The 23,577-nt window shown below is 36.0% G+C and overlaps 2 protein-coding genes across 2 annotated transcripts; both read right to left on the bottom strand.

The window, feature by feature from the left end:
• Positions 1-10,109: 10,109 nt before the first annotated feature.
• LOC131535797 (coiled-coil domain-containing protein 134-like) lies at positions 10,110-11,848 on the bottom strand (the record flags this gene model as incomplete). Its single annotated transcript, XM_058768302.1, has 3 exons — positions 10,110-10,465; positions 11,499-11,570; positions 11,651-11,848. Coding segments are annotated over 3 exons (396 nt in total), but the record flags the coding sequence as incomplete, so codon positions are not given.
• A 5,003-nt stretch (positions 11,849-16,851) lies between these two features.
• LOC131537153 (GTPase IMAP family member 8-like) lies at positions 16,852-23,378 on the bottom strand. Its single transcript, XM_058770441.1, has 3 exons — positions 23,210-23,378; positions 18,971-19,645; positions 16,852-18,834 (listed from the first exon to the last, which is right to left on the bottom strand). The coding sequence occupies exons 1-3, from the start codon at positions 23,226-23,228 to the stop codon at positions 17,918-17,920; spliced, it is 1,611 nt and encodes a 536-aa protein (XP_058626424.1). The 5' UTR covers positions 23,229-23,378; the 3' UTR covers positions 16,852-17,917.
• Positions 23,379-23,577: the final 199 nt, after the last annotated feature.

Here is a 23,577-nt window from a genome sequence, read left to right as displayed (position 1 = left end):
GTTCTTCTACCCACTTACATCAAAATAGCATTAACAAACATTAAATTCAGATTTATCTGTAAAGCTCTTTTCACAATGAATATAATGTCAAAGCAACATAATGAAATTATACGGAATTGTTGGTCAACAGACCTTGCACTAACTAAAATACTTGATAATCTGTCAACCAATTTTACAGTATAAGTGCATATATAAATTATGATCTTTTTTAATGTCATCTACCGTCATTGACACTGTAAAGGGACGAAACTATAGCGCCATGTGTTTTTTAAAACCACTCCATGTTTAACGTTTTAATATCGACTCGGAAAATGTGTTAATTTGACTAGAAACAGAGACCATAAATAAGCATAGTTGGAGTAAGTCTTCCGCGTTTAGCAAAAAGGTAGATATAATGACAATTTTCCCAGATAATAACAACATTTTTTGTTGGCTAAACATATGGCACACTTTTCTGGAAACACTTCAGGAATGTCGAAGTCGTCATCTAACTGGTTGAATTAAACCGGATTTCCGGGAGATGCGAGTGTCACGTTTATTTTCAGTCCGCCGGGAAACAAAGATGACGTGGCGCCAAACCCCCTCACAAAAGAAGAAAGCCATCGTTTTTACAAATGTGATGACAAACGCTTATCAGGGTCAACTAAACGCTGGATTTTAAAAAGTATGTGAAATATTTAAAGTTCGCAGCATAGAATCTTTAAAGTACATCCGAGAGTTTCACACTCTTTGTTTGTTATTGTGGTGACATTTCCACGCCCCGAAACGTGACGCTAAACGAAACGAACTATGAATGGTTGTTTGACATGTCGGTCAAACAGCCTCATGGGCGGGCCTTGACCAATAAATGCTGCCATGTATTCCAGACCTTCAGCCGTCAGTCTGAAGGTCTGGCTACGCGAGACTACTGTAGAACCAATCATAGGCGGCAGCGTACTTGAGAAATTTACATTACAAAATTACGTGTGATAGCTACGTCTGAACTAGGTGCGTCGAATTCCATGGCGCCTGATATGTCATTTCTGCCGTCTTTGAACGCATTTAAAAGTTTGCATTAGTAGAGTCATTCTACGAAACGGGTGCCATTTGCACTTTTCAAAATTTTCACTAAAGACAAACCTTTTTTTCAAAAATCTACAAGTTGAAAGATATGTTAATCCTTCAGAATACACATTTTCCCACCTCAGGCACAAAATCCTTAATATTATTGCCCTGTTCATTCAGGAAAGGGTGCCTTTATTGTACCACCCTGTAACGGACAATATGTACACCATTAGAGTAGTAAAACAAGAAATAGATTTTTAAAATATAATGTTTTCCTAATAGTAAAATGTCCCTTTTTTAGAATCTATCAATAGAAAGTATGTAATTTAGTGCATTTTTTTTATTCTTAGATTTTCAATCTTGAAAAATGAATTCAACATTTCAATCGCCTCATTGTTTGTACTGAAAAAACAAATTCACTTAAAAAATACAAATAAATTTAAATTTATTGGATTAGTCCACACAACAAGAACACCATTCAGCATTAATTTATCTAACATTTCATTTCCTTTCTATATATTTTTAACAAAATGACCCTGTGACGGGGTGGTAACTGATGTGACGGGGTGGTTTACTGTGACGGGGTGGTATGGACAAGTCATGTACACCATATGTAAAAACAGTTACTCATCAATGATAGGCCTGTTTCTTTTTCTCTACAAGTGTCCATTTATTTATAATCCTAACTCAGAATCAGAAAGAACTTTATTGCCAAATGTGTTTACACACACAAGGAATTTGTCTTGGTGTCAGGAGCTTCCAGTACAGAAGTACAAACATAGTGCAGACATGCATATAATTTAAGGTAATAAAAACACTAAAAATAAAGAGAATAGGCAATAAATTATAAATAACAAAAGTAATAAAAATATAGAGAAAAATAAATGTCCATAGACAGAATTGTGAATGTGCATGCTATTTACAGATGAAGGTTTGATGAGTTATTTACAGATGTACAGTCCTGAGATGTGTTATGTATTGTTCAGGTGGGATATGGCCTGAGGGGAAAACTGTTCTTGTGCCTGGCTGTTTTGGTGATCAGTGATCTGTAGCGCAGACCAAAGGGCAACAGTTCAAAGAGGGAGTGTACACTATCTGATCTTGAAGATTCTAACTGCTACTTTGACTACTGGACAAGACAGTCTGTGCTTCCTAGCCTCTGCTTTCTCTTTTCTCTTCTTGTTGTGATTCCTCGACTTTTTATGCAGCTGATGCTTCCCTCGTTCACTTAGATCACTAATATTCTTCTTTTTTCCTTGCTCTACATCCCATCTCCATCTCTGACATTCAGTGAGGGGTGTCAAACTAGTTCCTGGAGGGCCACAGCCCTGCACAGTTTAGATTCAACCCTAATTAAAGTTCTTCAGGCTTATTTAAAAACTACATGGTTTGTGTGTTGGAGCAGTGTTAGAACTAATCTCTGCAGGGCTGCGGCCCTCCAGGAACTGAGTTTGACACCCCTGCTCTAGATATTTTTTCCTCCTCTCAGGATCAGCATCCCAACATGCACAGCATCACTGTTGTCTCTCAGCAGTGCTTAATGTAGCCATGATGGAGACAGATCAAAATGTAATTCATTAAAAATGGATAAAATGTAATTCATTAAACACAGATAGTGAGTGATGAGTGACTGAAAGAGATACGTGTAAGAGTGATATAGTAAATGAGTGAATGATCCAAACAGGGTTAAATTAACAGAAAAATAAATAAATTAGCCGATTAGAATCCTCAATTTCACACATCCTCACATTCAAACAGGAAGCAGAACCTCTCAATTACATCCATTACCACCGCGTCACAATAAAACATGTTACGGGGTGGTAAATTTCATCCCAAAATGGCCACAGATCTCCCATGTAGTCAAGTTCCACACCCAGCATACATGCATTCAATCTGAAATATAATTTTATTTGCATTAATAATCCAAAAAATGCAATAAAAAACTGTTTTCCCCATCTATTTTGCGTGACGGGGTGGTTGGTTTAAGCTTGACGAACCCTGCCTAACATGTAAAAGCAACACATAAACAATGTAAAAGAATGTCTGGACTAGCCTACTTTTGTTCTTGGTGGCTACAAGGCTTAAATGATGTCATTTCTGCTAAATGTGGAGTCATTTATAGCAACAGTACATTATTTGCAGCTAAAACAAGTTAGTGTGATGGGGTGGTAAGTCAAACTGAGGGACACACACAAATCATAAAATATTTACAAAAAAAAAAGGAGTTTTTTTTTGTAATAAATGTGTCTTATGTAAACAGGGACACATAATTGTCCAAAAAAAATTAGTCCTATTTGGTGATATTTTAGATGCAAATATCATATTGGTCAACATGGACATGTGTAATTGGCTATGTACTAATGAAAAATGATTAAAAATAGAAAAATGTATTTAAAAAAAGTATTTTATCGTATATCATGTTAACAAGAACACTTGAATTAATTACTTTAAGCTTTGGAAACACACTTTGGGACATTTTTTGTGCCTTATGCATCTCATCGAATGTTCCGGACCAAAATGGCACCCGTTTCGTAGAATGACTCAGTACATGTATTTGTTATAGGCTATTGATTTTACAGTAATTAGTTAACTAACAAGTGGCAATAGCGCGCAAGAATTCTAAATTTATTTAATGTATTATGTATGTGTGTGCGTGCCTGCGTGCGCCTGTGTGTTTTGGCTGTTACTAAGTCTTGAAGTGAACAAATTAAACATGTTTTGAACATTATAGGCATTATTTTAATAATAATAATAATAATAATAATAATAATTAATAATAATTATTATTATTATTTTAACTTGGATGCTATAGCCCTAAGAGCCTATGCTCAATTTTTCTTTCTTTATTTTTTTTTTTTTCGTGATCTTGCCTGAATTTTCTTCAACATTAAATGAGGTGGAGAAGTTATTCTGAGAAAACATCCTTGGTTTCATGTATATAGTTTATCTATTTAGGAAAATAAGAGGTTACAAAAAGTATAAACAGTAAAAAGGTGATGGTAGAAAGGATTATTATTATTATTATTATTATTATTATTATTATGTTTGTAAACAATACAGAGATGACATATACAACTTTGTATGCAATACACAATTTGTATCAAGGATATATTCAATGTCATCAGAACACAGGAAAGTAAAAGAAAAAAAAGTTAATAATTGATAATAAAGATAAAGAAAATAAGAAAACCTAGAGAAAAAAACAACAACAACAACAACATGAGGGTAAGATGTTAATTTATTGTGGTGGCGACGTACTTCTCTACGGCGTTGGTGTCACGTGTCTGTGTTGCGACGTACCCCTTCTCACGCGTAAAAAGTACACGACTGAATGAATGATGCATATATCACCGAATACTCTGCATGCGTACACCAGCGCGCTCGAGAAGTGTGATAAGATTTGCGCTACACTGTAAAAAAAAATCTGTTAAATTTGCGGAAAAATACCGGCAGCTGTGGTTGCCAGAATTTTACCGTGAAAAATACGGTAGCTAAATTTTAGGATTTACAGAACTGTTTAAATTTACAGTGAAAAACCGTATCTCATTAACTGATACAATGTTAATACACAAACCTTTCCGTTAACTCACTTTATTTGCAGAAACCGACTACGCTTAAATTATCCAACTGCCATTTGTTTATAAACTAATATTTATAATGTTTATGTAATGTGAGCATAAGACTATTGAGAACTATTTTGTTTAAGTCCACGAAGAAAAACTTACTGATTTATGCAAAGTCATCAATTCAACTCAAATCTCTTGCAAATAACAACAGCACACATACACGATCAAAACTAGCAAATATATTTTCATTACATCAGTAACTACACAGTTAGTGCCTTTAAATAAAGCAACATGCAGCATAACATCAGTGTCCCTCTCTCCATCCTTGACTTAAGCACAGGCTCTACTCTCCAGCACAATGGTGACCCACAAAACACAACAGGAAGTTGACTGTTAGGTTTTACAGTATTTTGCTGTTTTTTTGTCTTGATTTTACGGTGAAATACCGGCAGCTGTGGTTGCCAGTAATCTACTGTTTTTTTCAGTTTGCTTCCGTAAATTACATTTACGGTATATTTCTGTTAAAATTACATTTCACAGTATGTTTTGTCATCTCACACATTTAACCCCTTTAATCCCACAGCAAAATCCTCAGTTTTAAAGAGCACTTCTATGTGTCCACACTACAGAGTGTTGAAGTAACACTGAAGCAGTGATGAATTATTGAGAGAATTAAGTGACTAATTAAATTAGGATTGAGCTTTATTGATGAACACCTGCTGTTAACAAGTAGAACCATTGAAGGAACGAGAAACAAGAGCAGGGAAATAAAACTTACAGCTAAAGCCAAGATGAAATCAACTGAAATAAAACGCATGAAATCTCTCAAGATTTCAGAAGAGGGTGATTAAACAACTCCACACCAGCATCTTATTACTAACCACTTTTACTTTATTTATGTCATGTGTACAAAAGCTCTTATTGAGATTTTAGTTGTTGTACTTTCATTTGAAGTCACCATATTGGCGATCAGTGGGTGCTTTAGTTGGGATCTTGAATCGTGACTCTTTAATGTTGGTTTTTGTTTGGTTGCCTTAGTTAGCTGTGTTTATTAAGCACAGTTTTTAAAGCAAAAACACCAAACAAATCTATCATCATCTGGAGACTGATGTTTGTGATGTCAAAACCAACATGATCTGGTTTAATTCATTGATTATCCCGCGTTAAGTCTCTTACTAAACATGTAATATGTTAATTGCACCATTGATACTACAGTAATCAAATGTTGTGAAACAGCTCTAACCAGAATATTCACAAATGAATGTATTGAACTACGGCAGAACTTAAACACACACAGACATCAGCAATCGGCATATGAATCTCAAAATTGGTGACAATCAAAAATGATATAAATTTTTTTTTTTTTTTTAAACGGTTCAAATCTGAACATCACAAAACAGTCTACTGAAAAGTAACAACAAAAACAACACCAAAATAAAAGCAAATAAAGAAAATATTAAGAACATTCAGCTGCATAATTTATTCATGCTGCAGTGCATGCTGGGAGTTTGTACTGGCATCCAGCATACTTTGTTTTGTTTTTTTTATTAATAGTCACCATTGTTGAGGTTCATGTGCTGATTCTTGATGTCTGTGTAATGATGCTCTGACTCTGAAAGTTTTGTGAATGAAAGGTTTTTAAATTCTTTCATGGTTTGTCAGCTTAATTTATAGAGTAATATTATTACCATAAACAATGTGAAAATAATTACAAATCACTCATATTGTTTGACACACAGATGACCACCACTTTTAAGTTTTAACCAAAACTACTTATCTACAACTACTCTCAGCTTTTCTTGTCATAACAAATGCACTCTACAAACACAGTTATAACAAAGAAAAACTAACCTTAAAGAGTCAAGGGTCAAGAGCTTAACTAAAGCAAACACCGATCACCAAGATGGTGAGGTCAAACAAAACATTTGAAATAAAATATAAACCTCTGTTAATTCATAGATATATGACAGAAATGAAGTCAAACTGGTTAGTAATGAGTGGAGCTGGTGATGCTGTTTGTGGAGTTGTTTAATCATCCTCTGCTGTTTTATTTCAGTTGATTTCATTTAAGGCTGTGGCTGTATGTCAGTTGTAGTTTTGTTTCTTGTTCTTTCCTTCAGTGATTGTGTTTGTTAACAGCAGGTGTTCATCAGTGTCTGAATTCACTCATGTTCTCAATCACTCTGTCTAGTGGACTATATAGTGCAGTAATGTAGGACTAGTGATGAGGGTGTAGAGAGTGGTTTCAGACACAGTCTATGAGTGTCGACTCTGAGGCTACTTTCTCGAAAACAAAGGTTAGATCTATTACAGTTATTCACTGTATATAGTAAGGAAACTTACTCTTAATCGTTTAACAGGTTATTACTGTGGTATTTTACAGTTTTTTACTGTTAAAATCACAATCATTTTTTACAGTGTAGCCATTCCTATCGCGAAGCTGATGGTCAAATATGTGAGCTATTTTCATTATTTAGAGAAACAGCCATTTTAAAATGCTATGGAGAAAGCCGAACAGTAGCCCATCTAAAAAAGGCAAATAAACTAAATGACTGATGAAAAGAGCAGAAAACAGTCTTGAACCAGCACTAACATATAAAATATTTCTAAACTACTCATAACCTCCTTTACTAGAATTTATCACGTTTTATTGTAGTCTTATTTATTGTGTAAAATGTAGTCTAACTTGTTGTAGAATTTATATTAGATAATCTGTTATAATCTGATAGATTTATATTACAACTTTGGCATGTTGTAGCTATTGCTTCTAAATGTGTAGGCAGTTGTTTCTTCATAACAAATGCTTTGATCAATTAAAAAAAAATAATAATAATAATTAATGGCCTGGTCATGATTAATAGGCTAGTCTTATGTTCACGCTATATCGTAATCATAATTTTGAGATGACAACACGGTACGTTCTGTTCACGTCCTCGGACTCGAGTCGGAATTATGCTTTTCTATTAACGCCTAAACAGAGCCTGCGGTGGTCAGGTAGTACAGCGGTCACGATGTAAGTTACAAGTCGTAGCTCTCAGAAAACTCCCAGTTCACAAATTGTAATTACGAGTTCTACGAGGACATGAACGCTTTTTACAAGTTGGAATCTCGTAATTACGCTAATTCTGATATGGCGTGAACGCACCTTTATTATAACAATGCTATAGTTTAGAACTGGTACAGATATTCCAAAAGATGGTATAGATCAGTGATCCTCAAATCTGGCCAATCTGGCTCACGAGATCCACTTTCCTGCAGAGTTTAGCTCCAACCCTGATCAAACTCACCTACCTGTGATTTTCTAATGATCATTGATAAGCATGTTCAGGTGGGTTAGAGCTAAACTCTGCAGGAAAGTGGATCTCGCGAGCCAGATTTGAGTATCCCTGGCATAGATTAAATCATTAAGAGCCTGATGAACTGTTAATAAGAAATAAACAATATCAATATAAGAAAATGTTAAGTTAGATTGACTTCCCATGGCATGTTGCCAAAATAAACCATACACGTGCCTAAATAATATAAAATACAACATATATCCTATGCAAGTAATTGTTAACTATGATGTATTTTTTGCACCAACTTTGCATATGATAGCACAGACCATTTCACAGAAAATAAATATATAAACAAATAACAAAACTTGCTATATAAACAAACAAATAAATAAACCTTATGAGTGAGCATGACCTAGGACTATACTAAATCAGTTCACACTTCAAACCCCCCAATGTTCAAACCAAAACTACGCCCTTGACTAAACATCAGATTCGCGTATTAATCACTGATCTAATCGGGCAAACGGGTTTGCAAAAATGTCTGAAACGGTGTTTTGGTTAGGTCTTTGTTGTCATTGCATGCGTTTATACAACGAATTCTGTTGGAGCAATTCGATTTGGAGCACTAAAAAGAAAAGAAAGTTCAGTTTTTACATCGAAATACATGTTCGATTCAGTCTGATTTCATTCACCGAAACGGGAAATGCTACTTTTTAAAACAGGAAAACTGGAGCTATAACTACATGAAACAAAATTGGAAAATATCTGTTATCGCGTGTCAGCGATAAAGCAGAATTGTAGTTAACAAAAATGTTAACTACAATTCAAGTAACTGCTTAAAGTCAGATATTCACACCAATCTGAAGTTTAGGCTCTAAACTAAACTCTCCCCGATGCAGACTCTCTTACCAGGCGGTGGTTCAGGCCCCGTCGCCATCTTCAATGTATATGATCGATCACAAGTCCATGAAAATGCGTCCTAGAAAACAAATTCACATCGGGAAAACAATGCTAGTACATATATTTGCAATGGTTTGTAATGTCAACACATTAGCATAAAATTGTGGCAGGAATACAAAAACTCACCAGGAGCCGAGCTGCTCACTTAAGCTCCGCCCTGTTGAAATGCTGTTTTCCTGCATGCTCACTTTCTTCAAATTTCATTTGTTAATTATTCGAAATGTTCTTGATTTGCAGCTGAGAGCAATAATGATGATAATGAACCGAAAATCAACATAAATGCATAACTTGAAAACAGTTAATACAGACGGCAAGAAACACGATAACTCACAAAGCTTAATTAATCAAGCTCACTTAATTTCTAGCTGATTATCGCCGATTTGATTGCACAGATACTATTTAAACTAAACTGAGCTAGACAATGACATTTCTGAATTCAATAATGAAATGCCTTTAACTGAAAACTGAGTGTTTAATCTTATCATTATACATTACTGACACTCTATCCTCCAATTTGATACTGTTAAGTGCTTTGACACAATCTGTATTGTAAAAGCGCTATATAAATAAAGGTGACTTGACTTGACTTGACAAAGTATTCAACATATGCAGATAACCACTGCTAGAGTTTGTTAAATAGACTTTATTAATTCTGTCAATAATAATCTCCCACTGATGCTGTACAGATTTCAATAACAGTCACATGAGCAGATTGATAAAGCCTCTATGAAAGCGTCTCAGACTGAAGCTGATGATCGTCTCACTTCAGCAGCCGGAGAAACCGAAGCAAATCAGAAACGCATTCACACTGATATCAGTTTGATTCAGATCCTTCACTAAAGAGTTTCTCTCACGGCTGTGCAGCTCTGATCTCAGGTCAGATCATCAACGCTCATCCTTCACGTGCGCGCACACACACATACAATATACAGTTTTTTAATGAATAACAGTTTCTAAAGAAAGCAGAAAGACATTAATTACCCACAATTCTCTTATTAGACTATAAAGTACCCCCAAATAAAGCATTTATATTGAGTTTAAACAACTGAATATGTGGGAACTTCAATGTTTGATTTTATATTATCAAAACTTATCAAGTGTGTTAAATACCGAAATATCAGTGTTCAAAATACCTTCATCTAAGACACAGACCCACTTTGACCACACCCACTCTCCCAATCCCCACCCACCACTCTTAACTCCCCCATTAATCTGACTCCACCCACTCTACAGAAAACGCTATAGTGACCCCGCCCCATAGACTCCTCCCACTACACTGACTCCTCCCCCTTAACCCCAATACAGCACTAAACACACACTCACACCACCAGCAGTGACTCTAATGAAGATCCTCCTAAATCAGACAGAGTTAAAAACAGATTCAAGTGTTGCGAATCAGTCTCGATCTGAAACCTGTAAACGTCGTCGACGCCCGTGGCAGATTCAGCAGGGCTCCCTGATTGAGTGTAAACGGCTGATCTTCAGTCAGATCTATAACTCGGTGCGAGAGCGAGAGATCCGCGGCCCTTTCCGGATCTCTTTCCTCTTCTCCTCCTTCCTCCTCCTCTTCTCTTCCTCGCGGAGGATCTTCTGGAAGGCCTCGGCCGTGTGCAGCACCTGAAACACAGACAAATCTTCATCAACAAACTATGCAAATCAACGCAAAAAAGTCTAAATAAACCTGTAGTTTATTAAGCAACATCAGGTTCAGTTGATATTATGACATATAAATCTTTGTAAACTGAAATTAAACAAACTGAGTTTAACTTTCTGTGATTTCTGATCAACATCTGCAGCTCTACTCCCTCCTACTGGCTTGACCTACACATTACAGGCCATGAATTACGCTAATTTAGTCCAGTAAATCATACAATATTTTAATAAGAACAATTGGTGATATTGTAAATATGACATGACGCATTACACAAATAAACAGGTGCTTATATCAGCTATTAAACAGCAGATTTAAAACAATATTATAACAGTCTCAGTCCCTAAGCCTGAATTATAGATATTGAAAGGTTTGTGTTATGAAAGAATAAAGTGTATTAAAACTGGTTGATTTAAAATGTTTGTTCAGACTGTACATGTTTTTGAATATTTGTTTAGAATTTTTAGAATATTTTAAAAAGAAAATTGCTGAAATTAAATTATGACTCACTTATTTGCCATTAATGAACTCTGCAGTGTTATTTTAGGTTCATTGATATACCACTATAGTTTATATTAATAGTTTGAATTAGTTTTTAGTAAATTAGTATTTTTTTGTTTTTAATTCATTTTAATATTTTAAATTGTATTAATTACAATTAATTATAACATTTAATCATTTTCATTTTAAAGTTGTTTTGCCATGTTTTAGTATTTCTTAATGTCTATACAGGTATTACTATTATTTTTTTAATTAATAATTTAATTTTTTAGTACATTAAAATAAACTAAATAAAAATGATAAATAATGCCTGCAATGAAATAAATTTAAGTTCTTTATACATTTTATTTTCAGTTAATGTTTATTTTATAAGTAACAAAACTTGTTTTAATAACAATGCAGTGTACATGAGAAACACTGATTCAGTATAGTAGTATATAGACATCTCTCTCTGTATATGTGTGTGTGTGTGTGTGTGTGTGTGTGTGTGAGACTCACATCGTCTCGTTCGGTGCGATACGGATTGACGAAGTCTGCAGATTTCTCTATGATTCCCAGCTCCTGTGACATCTGTAACACACCGTTAAAGCTCATTTACTGTGTTTCAGTGTATTTAGTGTCATGTTAATCCCATGATGCCTCAGTCTGACCAGCGTGAGCACGTGCTGATGGGCTCCTCCGCTGAAGACGCCCGTCTGGTTGCAGAAGCGCAGACCCCAGCGCAGCAGACGACTCCAGTCCACGTTACGATCGTAGTAGTGATGGACGATACGCGGGAAACGCAGAGCCACGTCTCCGAAGAACGCCGTGTTCTCCACCACGTGAGAGTACGCTAGAGACAGACAGATTCAACCGATTAAACCCTCGGAGCATCACTGTGACTGAGCTCGCTGAAAAAACCTCCTGCAGGAACGAATGATTGCTGAAACTGAAGAAGTCTGTGGGTGAGATGAGGTTTTGTTTCTCTGAAGCTGCTGTGAAGTGTCTGGACTGTGTAAAGTGCTGGAGAAATAAACCTGAATGACTAAAAATAGTCTGAGAGTCTTTTATATGGAAGCCTATTTATGCTAATTAAAACTCAATCATGCTTTGGTAAACCATAATTATGAGATTAAAAAGTCATAATTGTGAGAGAAAATGTCTAAATTATAAAATAAGAATTTGAAATTGTGAAATTAAAAATTGAAATTATGACAAATCAAAATTATGAAAAAAAACCCCTGAAATTACAAGTCAAAATAAGAAAAAAAAAATTATAACAAAGTCATACTCATGAGAAAATCAAAATTATAAAGTTACAGTTATGTGATAAAACTTCATAATTATTTAGAAAAATTTGAGAAAGTTAATACAGTCAAAAAAAAAATTTGTGACCTTGTGATTTTGTAATCTCATGATTTTGATTTATGTTATAATTATGACTTATCCTACATTATATATTATTATAATTTAGCATGATTTAACACTTATGAATTTAAAATTGAGATTTGAAGAAAATTGAAATAAAAATGATTAAATACTAAGTTACAATTATGAGATTACATGGAAAAGTTTTGAAATTTTTATATGTAAAGTTAAAATTATGTCAAAGTAAAAACAAATATTGTGTTGATCTCGTGATATTGACTTAAGTCAAAAGTTAGAACCTTTTATCTTAATTTAATAATTATGATTTATCATTTGTGAATTCAAAATATGACATTTTAAAGTTGAAATTATAAAGAAAGCTGAAACATGATATTAAAAAAAATGAATTTATGAGATTAATAGTCAAAATTGAGACAAAAAGGTCACTTGTGAGTCAAAATGATGGCATACTAAGTTATACTTATGAGATAAAACATAATTATGTGGTAAAAGTTTAAATTAGGACATGTGGGGGGAAAAGTGAGATAATGAGAAAAGTCTAAATTGACTGTCAACTGTGACTGCTCATCTTATGATTTCGACTTCTGAAGTAAGATTTAAGACTTTTTACCTTAATTTTGCAATTTAAATGTTAACATTTTAACACATTTAAATGTTAAAATTAAAAGTCAAAATTATGACAAAAAGACAATTCTGACTTTAAAGTCAGAATTGACATGTCATACGAGAAAAAGTCATCAATTATGACATACTCAACTTATCAATTCTTTTTTTTTTAAACCCTGACAAAACATTTTAACTTTTTTTTATTATTATTATTAATTTAGATATTTGATTATTCTGGAAATCCCATACTTTCAATTATTCGTTCATTAACGACCCAGTGTAACTTAGCAATTCACTGGCCAACTGTGAACGCACGGCACAAACTCGCCCCCTGATCTCACTCAGAGGATACAGGGTGATTAGATACCTTAAATAGGCTGCACCCTGCTAGCACATAACAAAAAGTGTACTTTTCCCTAATCATGAAAACTGTAACTTGTTAAGCCAGTGACAGACAGAAATCAGAAGATTTCTAATGACGAGCCCCCGCTTCATTCATTGATACTTCAGTATGATCTGTCCTGGATGCAGATTTGTGGAAACACTAGACTATGATTTTAATCTACAAGAAAAAAAAGATTTCAGAAGAGATCAGAATAAATCAAATACAACAATTTATTATTAGTCAGGTAAAATTGTATCATGCTGATTACATAGCCAATTCAAAGATATCAAGTCATATCAACACAAACCATCAATTTCTTAAAGATGAATCTATGAGTAAAAATGTATACCTGACTTCAGGAAGATACACAGTATGGAGCATATGAAATACACTCCAGACTACGGGCTGATCTGGCTACAGAATCACAATGACTGATTTGAAACTTCCCCTTCAATACTACCAGAACAAAAACAAATAAATCTTTAAATCAGTTTTAAAAACATAAAAGAACTTTTGGTTTTGGGGTTCTCGTGCTCCAGGGTTGCACCTGGTTGGAGATAAACATTCTCACAGACCCCTAAAGGGGGACACACCCCTCAGCAGCAGAACACAATTCTACAAAAGTTTTCAGTCTTTCTCATAATATAAGTGACTACTGTGAAATTCAGACCAGTTCACCAATCGCACAGAGACCTTTAACGATACCAAACATGAAAGGGTTATGATAATGAATTCTGAAGATACAGTAAATGCATGAGCAACTTGAGTTCTTGAAATTTCTTTGTCAACTTTGAGTGACCTGGACCATGTGCCCAGGAGGGAAGGATGGGTGAAGGGACCGATGAGCAAATGGTCTTTCTCCCAGATCTTCTTGTCAGATTAGAGAGTTTATTGTTTTGTTGGATGGCATGTGTGTTCCTGAGTGTTTGGCTTCACGAGGAGATCAAAGTCCCCCCTACAGTGGAGGAAGATCATCCGCAAAATTTGTTAGAATATGTAAATAGTTTTCGCAGAAGCTTATTTTTGGCCGGAATAACTGCTCAGAAAAATCTTGTTGGAGCACAGAATAAAATGAAAAGCCACTTTGATAAACGTGCAGAACATCGTGTTTTTACACCGGGTGATCAAGTGTTGGCTTTGTCGCCTTCACCAGGGTACACTGTTCTTCATAAAATGTCTGACCAAAATTATCAAATTGCATCTCCAGATCGGCGAAAGGTTAGGCAATGTTTTCATGTGAATTTACTTAAGCCTAATTATCTCCGTAAATCAGAAACTCAAGTGATAAATCCTGCTGTACTGTTGCTTCAGTTTCACTTGATAATTCTCAACCTCTTTTTGTAGGAGGAGAAGGGGAATATGGTTGTCCCTGAGGATTGTGTGTTGCTTCCTAGGTTAAATTTGGAAACTCTTCAAAACTTGGATTCTTTGCTTTCACATTTGTCAGAGTCACAAAGGTAACTTAGAACTGAAAAAAATGGTACTTGATTTTTCTAGTTTGTTTGCAGATGTACCATCTCGTACCCATTTGATCCAGCATGATGTAGATGTGGGAGAGGCTCGGCCCATTTGTCTGCGTTTTTACAGGGTTCCTAAGCGGCAAATACTGGACTCTGAAGTGCAATATATGCTGGAGAATGGGATAGCTGTTCCTTCGTCCTCCAGTTGGGCTTCACCATGTTTATTGCTGTGTTGGGGAAAACAGTTGAGACCCAAGGCCCAGGTGTGTTGAATGAAGACCAGGAGTCAAGAAATGCGATTCAATTGAAGAAATTTACAGAAGAAAATTGTTTGCAGTTTCAGGCAGAAGTCAGCTTTAACACACAGAGTTTGTTGGCCGCTCTGCTTTACAATTCAAAAACACCAACAATTATACCCTAACGGAGGTTGCTAATTGCGTCAATGCAAAGTCTTCAGAATTCTGATTGGTTCTAAAAGCTAGATAAACTTAGACAATTTCCACATATGGACGCAAGCTTGAAGCATATCTTCTAACGACTATTTTGGTGACAAGTGATCAGAGGTCAGATGCAATACGTCTCGCCAAAGACGTATATCTGATACACTGGACATTGGCAGCTGAACGTTTCGTCCTGGGGCTGTCTCCGCTTCTCCCTGTACAGACAGATACTAACACACATACGCAGAGAAACACTTATCTTACTTCAAGGTTGCCTCAGCCCTAAACCCTATCAGGTATGGTCACACACACAATGAGAGAAGCTTTTTAGAGAGTAAAAAGGCAGACTAAAACCATATTCAACTTATTTTCTAACATGCATAAATGTAACTTTGATTAATAATTATTCAAGAAATATTATAATTAATATTATTATGAAGGCCATTGTAGATCTGCAATCCACTCCTTCAGTTGGCTGGATAAGCCATTTAAGATACAGGTGAATGCAAGTCAGGTTGGGGCTGGAGCTGTTTTGTTGCAAACTGGTGAGACTGGACTGGACTGGTGAGATGTCCCTGTTTCGTTCTTTTCTCGTAAATTCAATACGTATCAGAAGAATTACTCTGTAATTGAGAAAGAAGCATTATCTTTAATTTGGGCTCTTCAGTACTTTGATGTATATGTGGGTGGAGGGTTGCCTGTTTATTCTGATCATAATCCTTTAACGTTTTTGCATTCCATATAGTCCCCAAGTCAGCGGTTAATGAGTTTATTTCTACAGCCTTAGAACTTAACAATAAAACATATCAAAGGAGCTGATAACGTAGTGGCAGATGCGTTATCTCGTGTTCCTGACCATAGTGAATAGGTACTGTTGTGTTGGAATGTTTTTTTTTTTTTTCTGTTTTTCCTTTGCTCTCTTTGTCGTCTTAATTTGCTTTCAGGATCCACATTGCTAGGGATAAGGAGTTTGGGAACATTGATAGGACTGTGAGAACACCGTTGTACTGGGATGGGGTAATGGATGCCAGAGGGAAAAAAATGTGACGTCTCAGTGAGTCACTCTGTGTTTATTCCCGAGTTACAGGTGACTGGCTGTCTGCAGGTGATTGGCTGATTAGGTGTTGAACCTGGACTAAATCAACGGGCTTTAAAAGGGACTCGTAGGAACAATGGTGTGAGGAATAGTTGTTTGTTGGAGTTTACGCACGAGTCTGCTGGAGAACTCATGGGATATGGAGGTTATGGGAAATTGCCGTCGCACCGGAGGAATTCCTGTTTTGATTCATCTCTCCCTAGACCGGACGTTTGGGTTTTGAGTTTTGTTATTGGTGTTTGTTTAGACTGTTATTACTACTTACAAACACTTGCCGGCATACTGACTATCACTGTCCTAGACTGATTACATGTCTTAAATAAATTTGTTTTGTTAAAGCAGTGGTTGTGTGTGGCGTCTCCCTGATTTTAGGAAAGGAATCGTAACAATAGTCCATATCAATATTCTGTATATGAATCACAGTTAAACCCCACAGAGAGACCAGATATGCTCAGTGAAGACCAGGAGTCAAATGTGAAGTTCAATCAGTTGAGAGTTTACTGAACACTCCACACTTCCAAAGGCCATAGAAAGTGAGTAAGAGGAGCCAGTCTCCAACTAATTTATAATACAGAAATACTAGCACTTACAGCCGGATGATCTGTTGATGCCATTTTTACAGGTTCTGATAGGTTAACAGTACAGATAATTCTAGCAACATACAACATGATGTTCTTTTCTTAAAGAAAGTATCTTGGAGACACTAAGTTACATTTGTAAGCAACTATCGTACAACTATCATACATGCATCACTTCTCATCCTGGTAGCTGTTGGTTCTCCTGCAGACTGTTCCTTTGGCATGGTCCCATGCCTGTCATATTCCTAAACTACCCCTAAAAATATGCCATTAGATAAAACATAGGCAATATCTTTTCTCTTCAAGGTTGAGCTGCAACACATCACTGGAACAGAATCCTACATTCACACAGAGCACTGATACAAACCTAACACATGATTAACTGTCATAATTTAACATACATAAGAGTTAGTGGATACATGTGGTGCACGTTGGTCTTCACGTCTCATGCGGCTATCAAGAGAACCACATGATGAAATGAATAATAACACAGTTCAGACTGATAACTCTTTTTCTGTAAAATATATACAGATAAATTATTACAAAACAAATACATATATATTCTCTGGAAGCCCTGATAAATTAGTAAACACTGTTACTGCATTCCTGACATTGGGCAGACCCTCAGTCACCTCACAGATAATCAAATACAGACATTGCTTGTAAGTAACATAAATACCAAAATAGATAGACACTAGTTTTAAGAAAACTATGATTATGTATTTATTATATACTAGAAAAGGAGGGAATTGGAAATCCACCCCTTCAATTCCAAAATTAACTTCAGTTTGAATGGGGCAAAAAAAAAAAAATTTTTTTGTAGATATATCCTGAATTCTTCTAAGAGCATAGCATAATATTTCTAAAATGTCAACACAAGCTTTCTCGTTCCTGTCAAGCCAGTTTAAGTATGTATATTAAATATTTTTAAAGACCTGGAGAAAATATGCTTTGTATTGTATTGTGTGATCATTATTGAGTCTCTCACTGAACTCCACACATGTCCTGTTTTCCTGTGGCTCTGACTGCATGTATTACTGCCTCTATATTATTGATTCCTTTTCCCTCGAGTTCCTCTATGGTGTTCATTTCATCCCCTATCACCCTTAACCATCTGACTAGAACTGTTATGTAGTCGTGAGTTTTGATTAAATGGTTTTCTACACATTGAGACTCTGCAGCTGAACCCAAATGCTCCATTTTCTCATGCAATTTCATTTTCTGAATCTCCTGAATGCATTTCTCTGTTCCTTCAAATGTTTCATTTCTGAAGTATCCTCTATTTTCTGCCACCATCATCTCTATTTTACTGATCAGATCTTTGAACTGTGGGAAACTGGCAGAGTTCTTGTTCAGACAGAAGAATCGTTTTCCGCAGCTGTGAACGAGGGACTGAAGATCTGGATCAGCATTCTGTAGATAATCTTCAATGGTTTTATTTTCTTTATCTAATTGATCTTTGTGGGTGAAGATGATCATGGTGTATTTTTCTATCTGTTCTCCAAACACTTCTTTGAGATGTTCCACTGTATTTTTCTCCTCCTCAGTGAATCGACCCACTCTAATGACGATAATAAAAGCATGCGGTCCAGGAGACGAGTATGTTATGCATTTCAATAGTTCAGTTTGAACCTCCTCTTCACTGAGATTATTATCAAAAAGTCCTGGCGTGTCGATAACTGTAATCTCTTTACCCATCCTCTCATTAGTTTTTGAGCTGCACTGTTTGGTCAGAGAGATTGAACTGGCTGAAGATTCAAATACGTTTCTGCCGATGATGGTGTTTCCAGTGGCACTTTTCCCAGATCCAGTTTTTCCCAGGAGAACCAGCCTGATCTGGTCTTTCCTCTCAGGAATCACATCAATCCCCTCTGAATCTTTGGCTGGAGACTCTCCTGAAACTACAACAGAAAGATCAAATAAATAATAAAACAGTCTCTTATGTACTCTTCCCTTAAGATCAGTGAAACAAACTAGTGAACAAATTGCAAATGTATTATTGTATTATTAAAGTCATTTATAATGGCAAAAACCTACAAATGACATCAGGAGCCTCCTTGCTTGCTCTCCTCCTCATTTGTTCGATTATAAATTTCCCTCTGTTCTCTATCATCATTCTTTCAATCTTCTGCAGTAGTTCTTGTACCTGATCGTCTGATTTGCTCTTGTTATTGAAACAGTGAATCTTTCCTCCACATTTAGTCACCAGTTGCTGGAGATCAGCATGATCATTGCTTTGCAGATGTTCATCAGTGGTCTCATCCAGATCCTCCAGTTCATCTCTATGTGTGAAGAGGATCATGATGTATTTCTGAACTTCAGGACCAAATAAACACTTTATATATTCCAAGATCTCTTCCTCATTTTCCACATTTCTCACTAAAGGCACAACCAGCAGAACTGCACTGATACCTGCTGAACATCGAGAAACCAGCTGCTCTTTCAGCATCTCCAGCTGCTCTTCATTCAGATCTGGATCCAGTAGATCTAGACAATCAATCACATGCACCTGCTTCCCACCGATCTGTCCTTTACCCTCACAATCTTCGCCAAACTCATTTTCAGCTTCATGCTTTTTCTGTTGTACATGAACTTTAAACTTTCTTTCACCCAGTATAGTGTTTCCAGACGAGCTTTTCCCAGAACCCTTTCTGCCCATCAGAAGAATCTGGATCACTGGATCATCTGGACTGGAGCCCATCGCTGACATCTCTGAAAGAATCGTGATATTTCAAGTCAAGTCAAGTCAAGTGGTCATTCTTATTGCAGGCAAAGTATAAGAAAAAAATAAACAATAATGAAACAAACAAACAAAAAAACACTTTCAAACCTACAAACCAATGAGACATTAAAAAAAAAAAAAAATTATAATTATAATAATTTTTATTTGTTGTTACTGATGTCTTATTTAGCTTTTTGCTCAAAATTCAGAAGGTGCATTCCAACTCCCAATGAAACATCACAGTGTCTTCTGGCATCCTTACGGGGATTCTGATGTGAAGGCAGTAAACATGCTCCCTTCAAAGTGTCATCTGTGTTTGATAACGTTTGATAATTCATGTGTTACCACATACTTCTGAAGAAACTACTAATTATTTGGATCAGTATTCTAAAGTGAAGATCATGGCAACCCACTAGTAATTATTTAAGACTTACCAAATCTAGCAAAATGAATTACTAACCAGGACCTTACAAAAACCTCAAAAGTTTACAATGATTTCAGTCATTACTAGGGAGTTATCACAATCTTCACTTTAGAATACTGATCCAAAAAATTAGTAATTCCTTCTGAAGAATTTGGTAATACTTGAGTCATTACTAGTGGGTTACCATGACCTTTACTTTAGAATTAATTATACATGATGTATTATTCATATTAATTATCAACCTGTATACAGTAGTTCTTAGTAGTTCTTGGGGAGGTATGAAAAAATAATAGTTACTGATTAGCTAATAGCGAACTACCGCATTCGACTAAGCACTATTACTTACTAATTCATTAATCAGAGTTTCTTGTTAGTTACTAGTAGTTACTAGAGTGCTAATATTGCGTTACTCATGTGTTCTTGTGTAGTTATTCATTAATGATGGAACAGTATTCTAAAGTGTTACCGGAAAGTGTGGATGGAGATTATGCTGAAGTGTGAGGAATGTGTCCCTCAGTGTTTGGTAGCCATATTCAGATCTGTTTAAGCTACTGATTTCTCAACTGCAACACAGTGCCTTTGATCATAAACATTCGTACAGTATGCTGATCTTTTTTTTTTTTTTAATTTAAGGGTAAGAACAGGTAGAAATAGCTCTTTAACATAACAATTGCACATTACCACTTTTTTACAGTGGGAGGTAAATTTTGCACGCTGCGTTCATATTCCAGTCTCTTCTGCAGAGTTTGGTCTTGTAAATACATCTATTTCATGTCACTTCAGATGCAGCTTCTGTTTCCTCTGCAGTTTGTATATACAGATTTCATTTGAATGGTAACAACTCTACAGTTTGTTATTATTCTGAGTTAATTGAAATATTGTAAGAATTTGACGTGAAAGATGACACATTTAATAAGGTTAGGGAGGAAAAATAATTTATAAACAGTGGGAAATGACATCTGTTTTGTCATATACAGCAACTCATTTTCAGTTAATTGTTATTTCTACCTTTATTATTGGCAGGTATTGGTAGGTCACACTTACAAAAAAAATCAGAAAACGGAATTGGCCAAGAAAACTGCAATCAGTGCATCTCTAGTTCTGTTACGTCATTATGTGTTAATAGACATTTAAAATTTAGATTGAATTATATGTGCACCTGTAGGCCTAGACGGAGATGGAATGTCAACGCACAATATACGCGATTGCAAGAGCAAAAAGTTGGGCTAAGAGACTAAATTCTTTATGACAACTTGCAGTGTTACATAACATCGAAGCTGAGAAAAGAACACAACACTGCAGACAACAGGTAAATGCCATTATCGCTGTTTTCCATGTTTGTGGAGTAAATATGTTTACATGGCTTTTTAAAAATGCCGGGTAGCCGGTGTTTCATGTGCGTTTAGCCAATCAGCGTACACTTACGTCACTGATAGTTCCTGTAGAACTGTTTTAGACCCTACTCTGAAGTAGGAGCTAATTTAGGTTCCTCCAAACGGAGTTCCTGGAACTAAAACCGTTCCTAGTTCCTGCGGTGCGAACACGCCAAAAAGCGGGTAGTTCCACAATTAGTTCGGGTACTATGAAAAGGTTCCCGCGGTGCGAAAGGCCCTCATATCTGAAATTCAAGTACTTTCAAGAAGCATAGGAACCGCACACGCACTCGAGTCCAGTGCCACTGAGACCAGCACTCCCGCGAGCCAAGATGTAACAGAGTGCCCTGCGGGACAAGATGGGCGAGTGCTGGTGCGGGCGGGTAGACACTCGTGTGTGTGCGGGATGCGGGAGAATAAAATGATTTACGGGACTCCTGCAAAATAGAAGTATTTAAGCATAAAATATCTAAACAGTTCTTCAACTATTGTACAAAAGCAAAAAGAACTTTTTATTAGATAGGACAGTTGAGAGCAGACAGGAAAGTATTGGGGGGAGAGAGGGAGGCGGGATCGGCAAAGAACCTCGAGACGGGAATCGAACTCGGGTCGCCGAGGGACATGATGGCCCTTTAAGGCTGGTTGTAAAACGGTATCCACTCACGTTTAACTTTTTGTCTGGTTGTTACAGTCAGAAAAAAAAAAAAAATTGAATCACATTACTAGATGTTATAGCCTAACCAATGATCACTAGATTTAATACAGATGTTACTATAATGATTCTGTAAATGGTGATCAGCACCCAAATATTGTTTATAATGTGGCAGTTACTGCCTTTTGCCTTGGCGTGACATCTCACTTTTTGCAGACAGTGCAAAAGCAGAGTACAATAGTGGTAAAAATCAAATTTGAGATCATTTTCATTAAAACATCTAATTGCCAGATTCCCAGTTGTCCCAGTGTCCTACCTATAATTATTTTTTTCTGTACAAATAAAAATCTTTAAAGCCAGTTTTCTAAGTTTCACACTCTGTAGCAGAGCGGCAGTCCACCTGTCACTCAAGTGGCCACGCCCTTAATTATGCAGAACTTTAAGGCTTAATATAATTTAAACGGATGAGTTATAAAAAAAATTCACCCCCCTCACAGTTGTCACGAAGGGCAAAATTAGCTATATAGACCAAAACCACTTTTTGTACCAGGCTGTAAACACATTTTTTTCTGCTGTAAAGTTGGGCATTTTAACATGGGGAGTCTATGGGACTGACTCCCTTTTGGAGCCAGCCTCCAGCGGCCAGTCGATGAATTGCAGTTTAAGTCACTTCAGTGTTGGTTTCAAGAGAGGGAGCGGGAGGTTGCTGCTTGGTTTTTACACAATGAGCGACTTCATGCAGAAAAGAAACTGCGCTGCACATTAGCACAGAGTAGGCCTGCGCGAGCTTTTGAACCTGGTCTAAAATAATACACTTTTGAACAATTATACATTTTTTAATAGAAATATCAACAATGAGAGGACAGTTTACTGACTTTGACAATAGGATCTGTTTGGCGTTTCCCTTCCAAAATAATAAAAAGAAGAAGAAGAAAACACTATAACAGAACAAACAACTTCAAGAATATTTAGCTAGCCTACAAAAAATATCCTAAATAACAAATTTCAAAAAATGTAAATAAGACTTTAAATCATTATTTACGCACATACGGAATGGCGTGATTGACATGTCACTAAGTCCATATAATAATAGGCTATATCTTACTTGAAGGTCCTTCCGCCATCTCCAGACAGATATCTCAAACAGACATCAAGTCCAATATAAGGCTGCTTGGAAAACAATCAAAGGACAAAACATTAATAAATCTCACTCTTAATGAAACATGTCATGTCGAGGATTTTGTCAGGTAGCCTAAAGCTTGAGAGAACATAAGTTTCTTTCACTTTTGGTTGCAAAAGTGACTCACTGCAGGAACCTGTTTTTCCTGTTAGGGAAGGAGCGTGATCTCCGCGTGATATCTATATATAGCATATATATATATATATATAAATCATGCGGCTAGATATGGTAACGGACAAAAGCATTTATCAAAAGAAACTATTTTGCATCTTTTTTTTTCCATTGTATTTATT

This window comes from Onychostoma macrolepis, chromosome 03, assembly GCF_012432095.1.
Source record: "Onychostoma macrolepis isolate SWU-2019 chromosome 03, ASM1243209v1, whole genome shotgun sequence".
NCBI lineage: Eukaryota > Metazoa > Chordata > Actinopteri > Cypriniformes > Cyprinidae > Onychostoma > Onychostoma macrolepis.
The sequence above is the reverse complement of the archived record's forward strand: the minus strand, read 5'-3'. Positions and strand labels throughout refer to the sequence as shown.

Bases quoted from the DNA above. Each gene is read 5' to 3' on its own strand.
- LOC131537153 (XM_058770441.1), bottom strand. The intron at 18,835-18,970 runs GTAGGTTTTTGC...TTTCTGTTGTAG, and splicing joins GGAGGCTCCTGATGTCATTT to TTTCAGGAGAGTCTCCAGCC.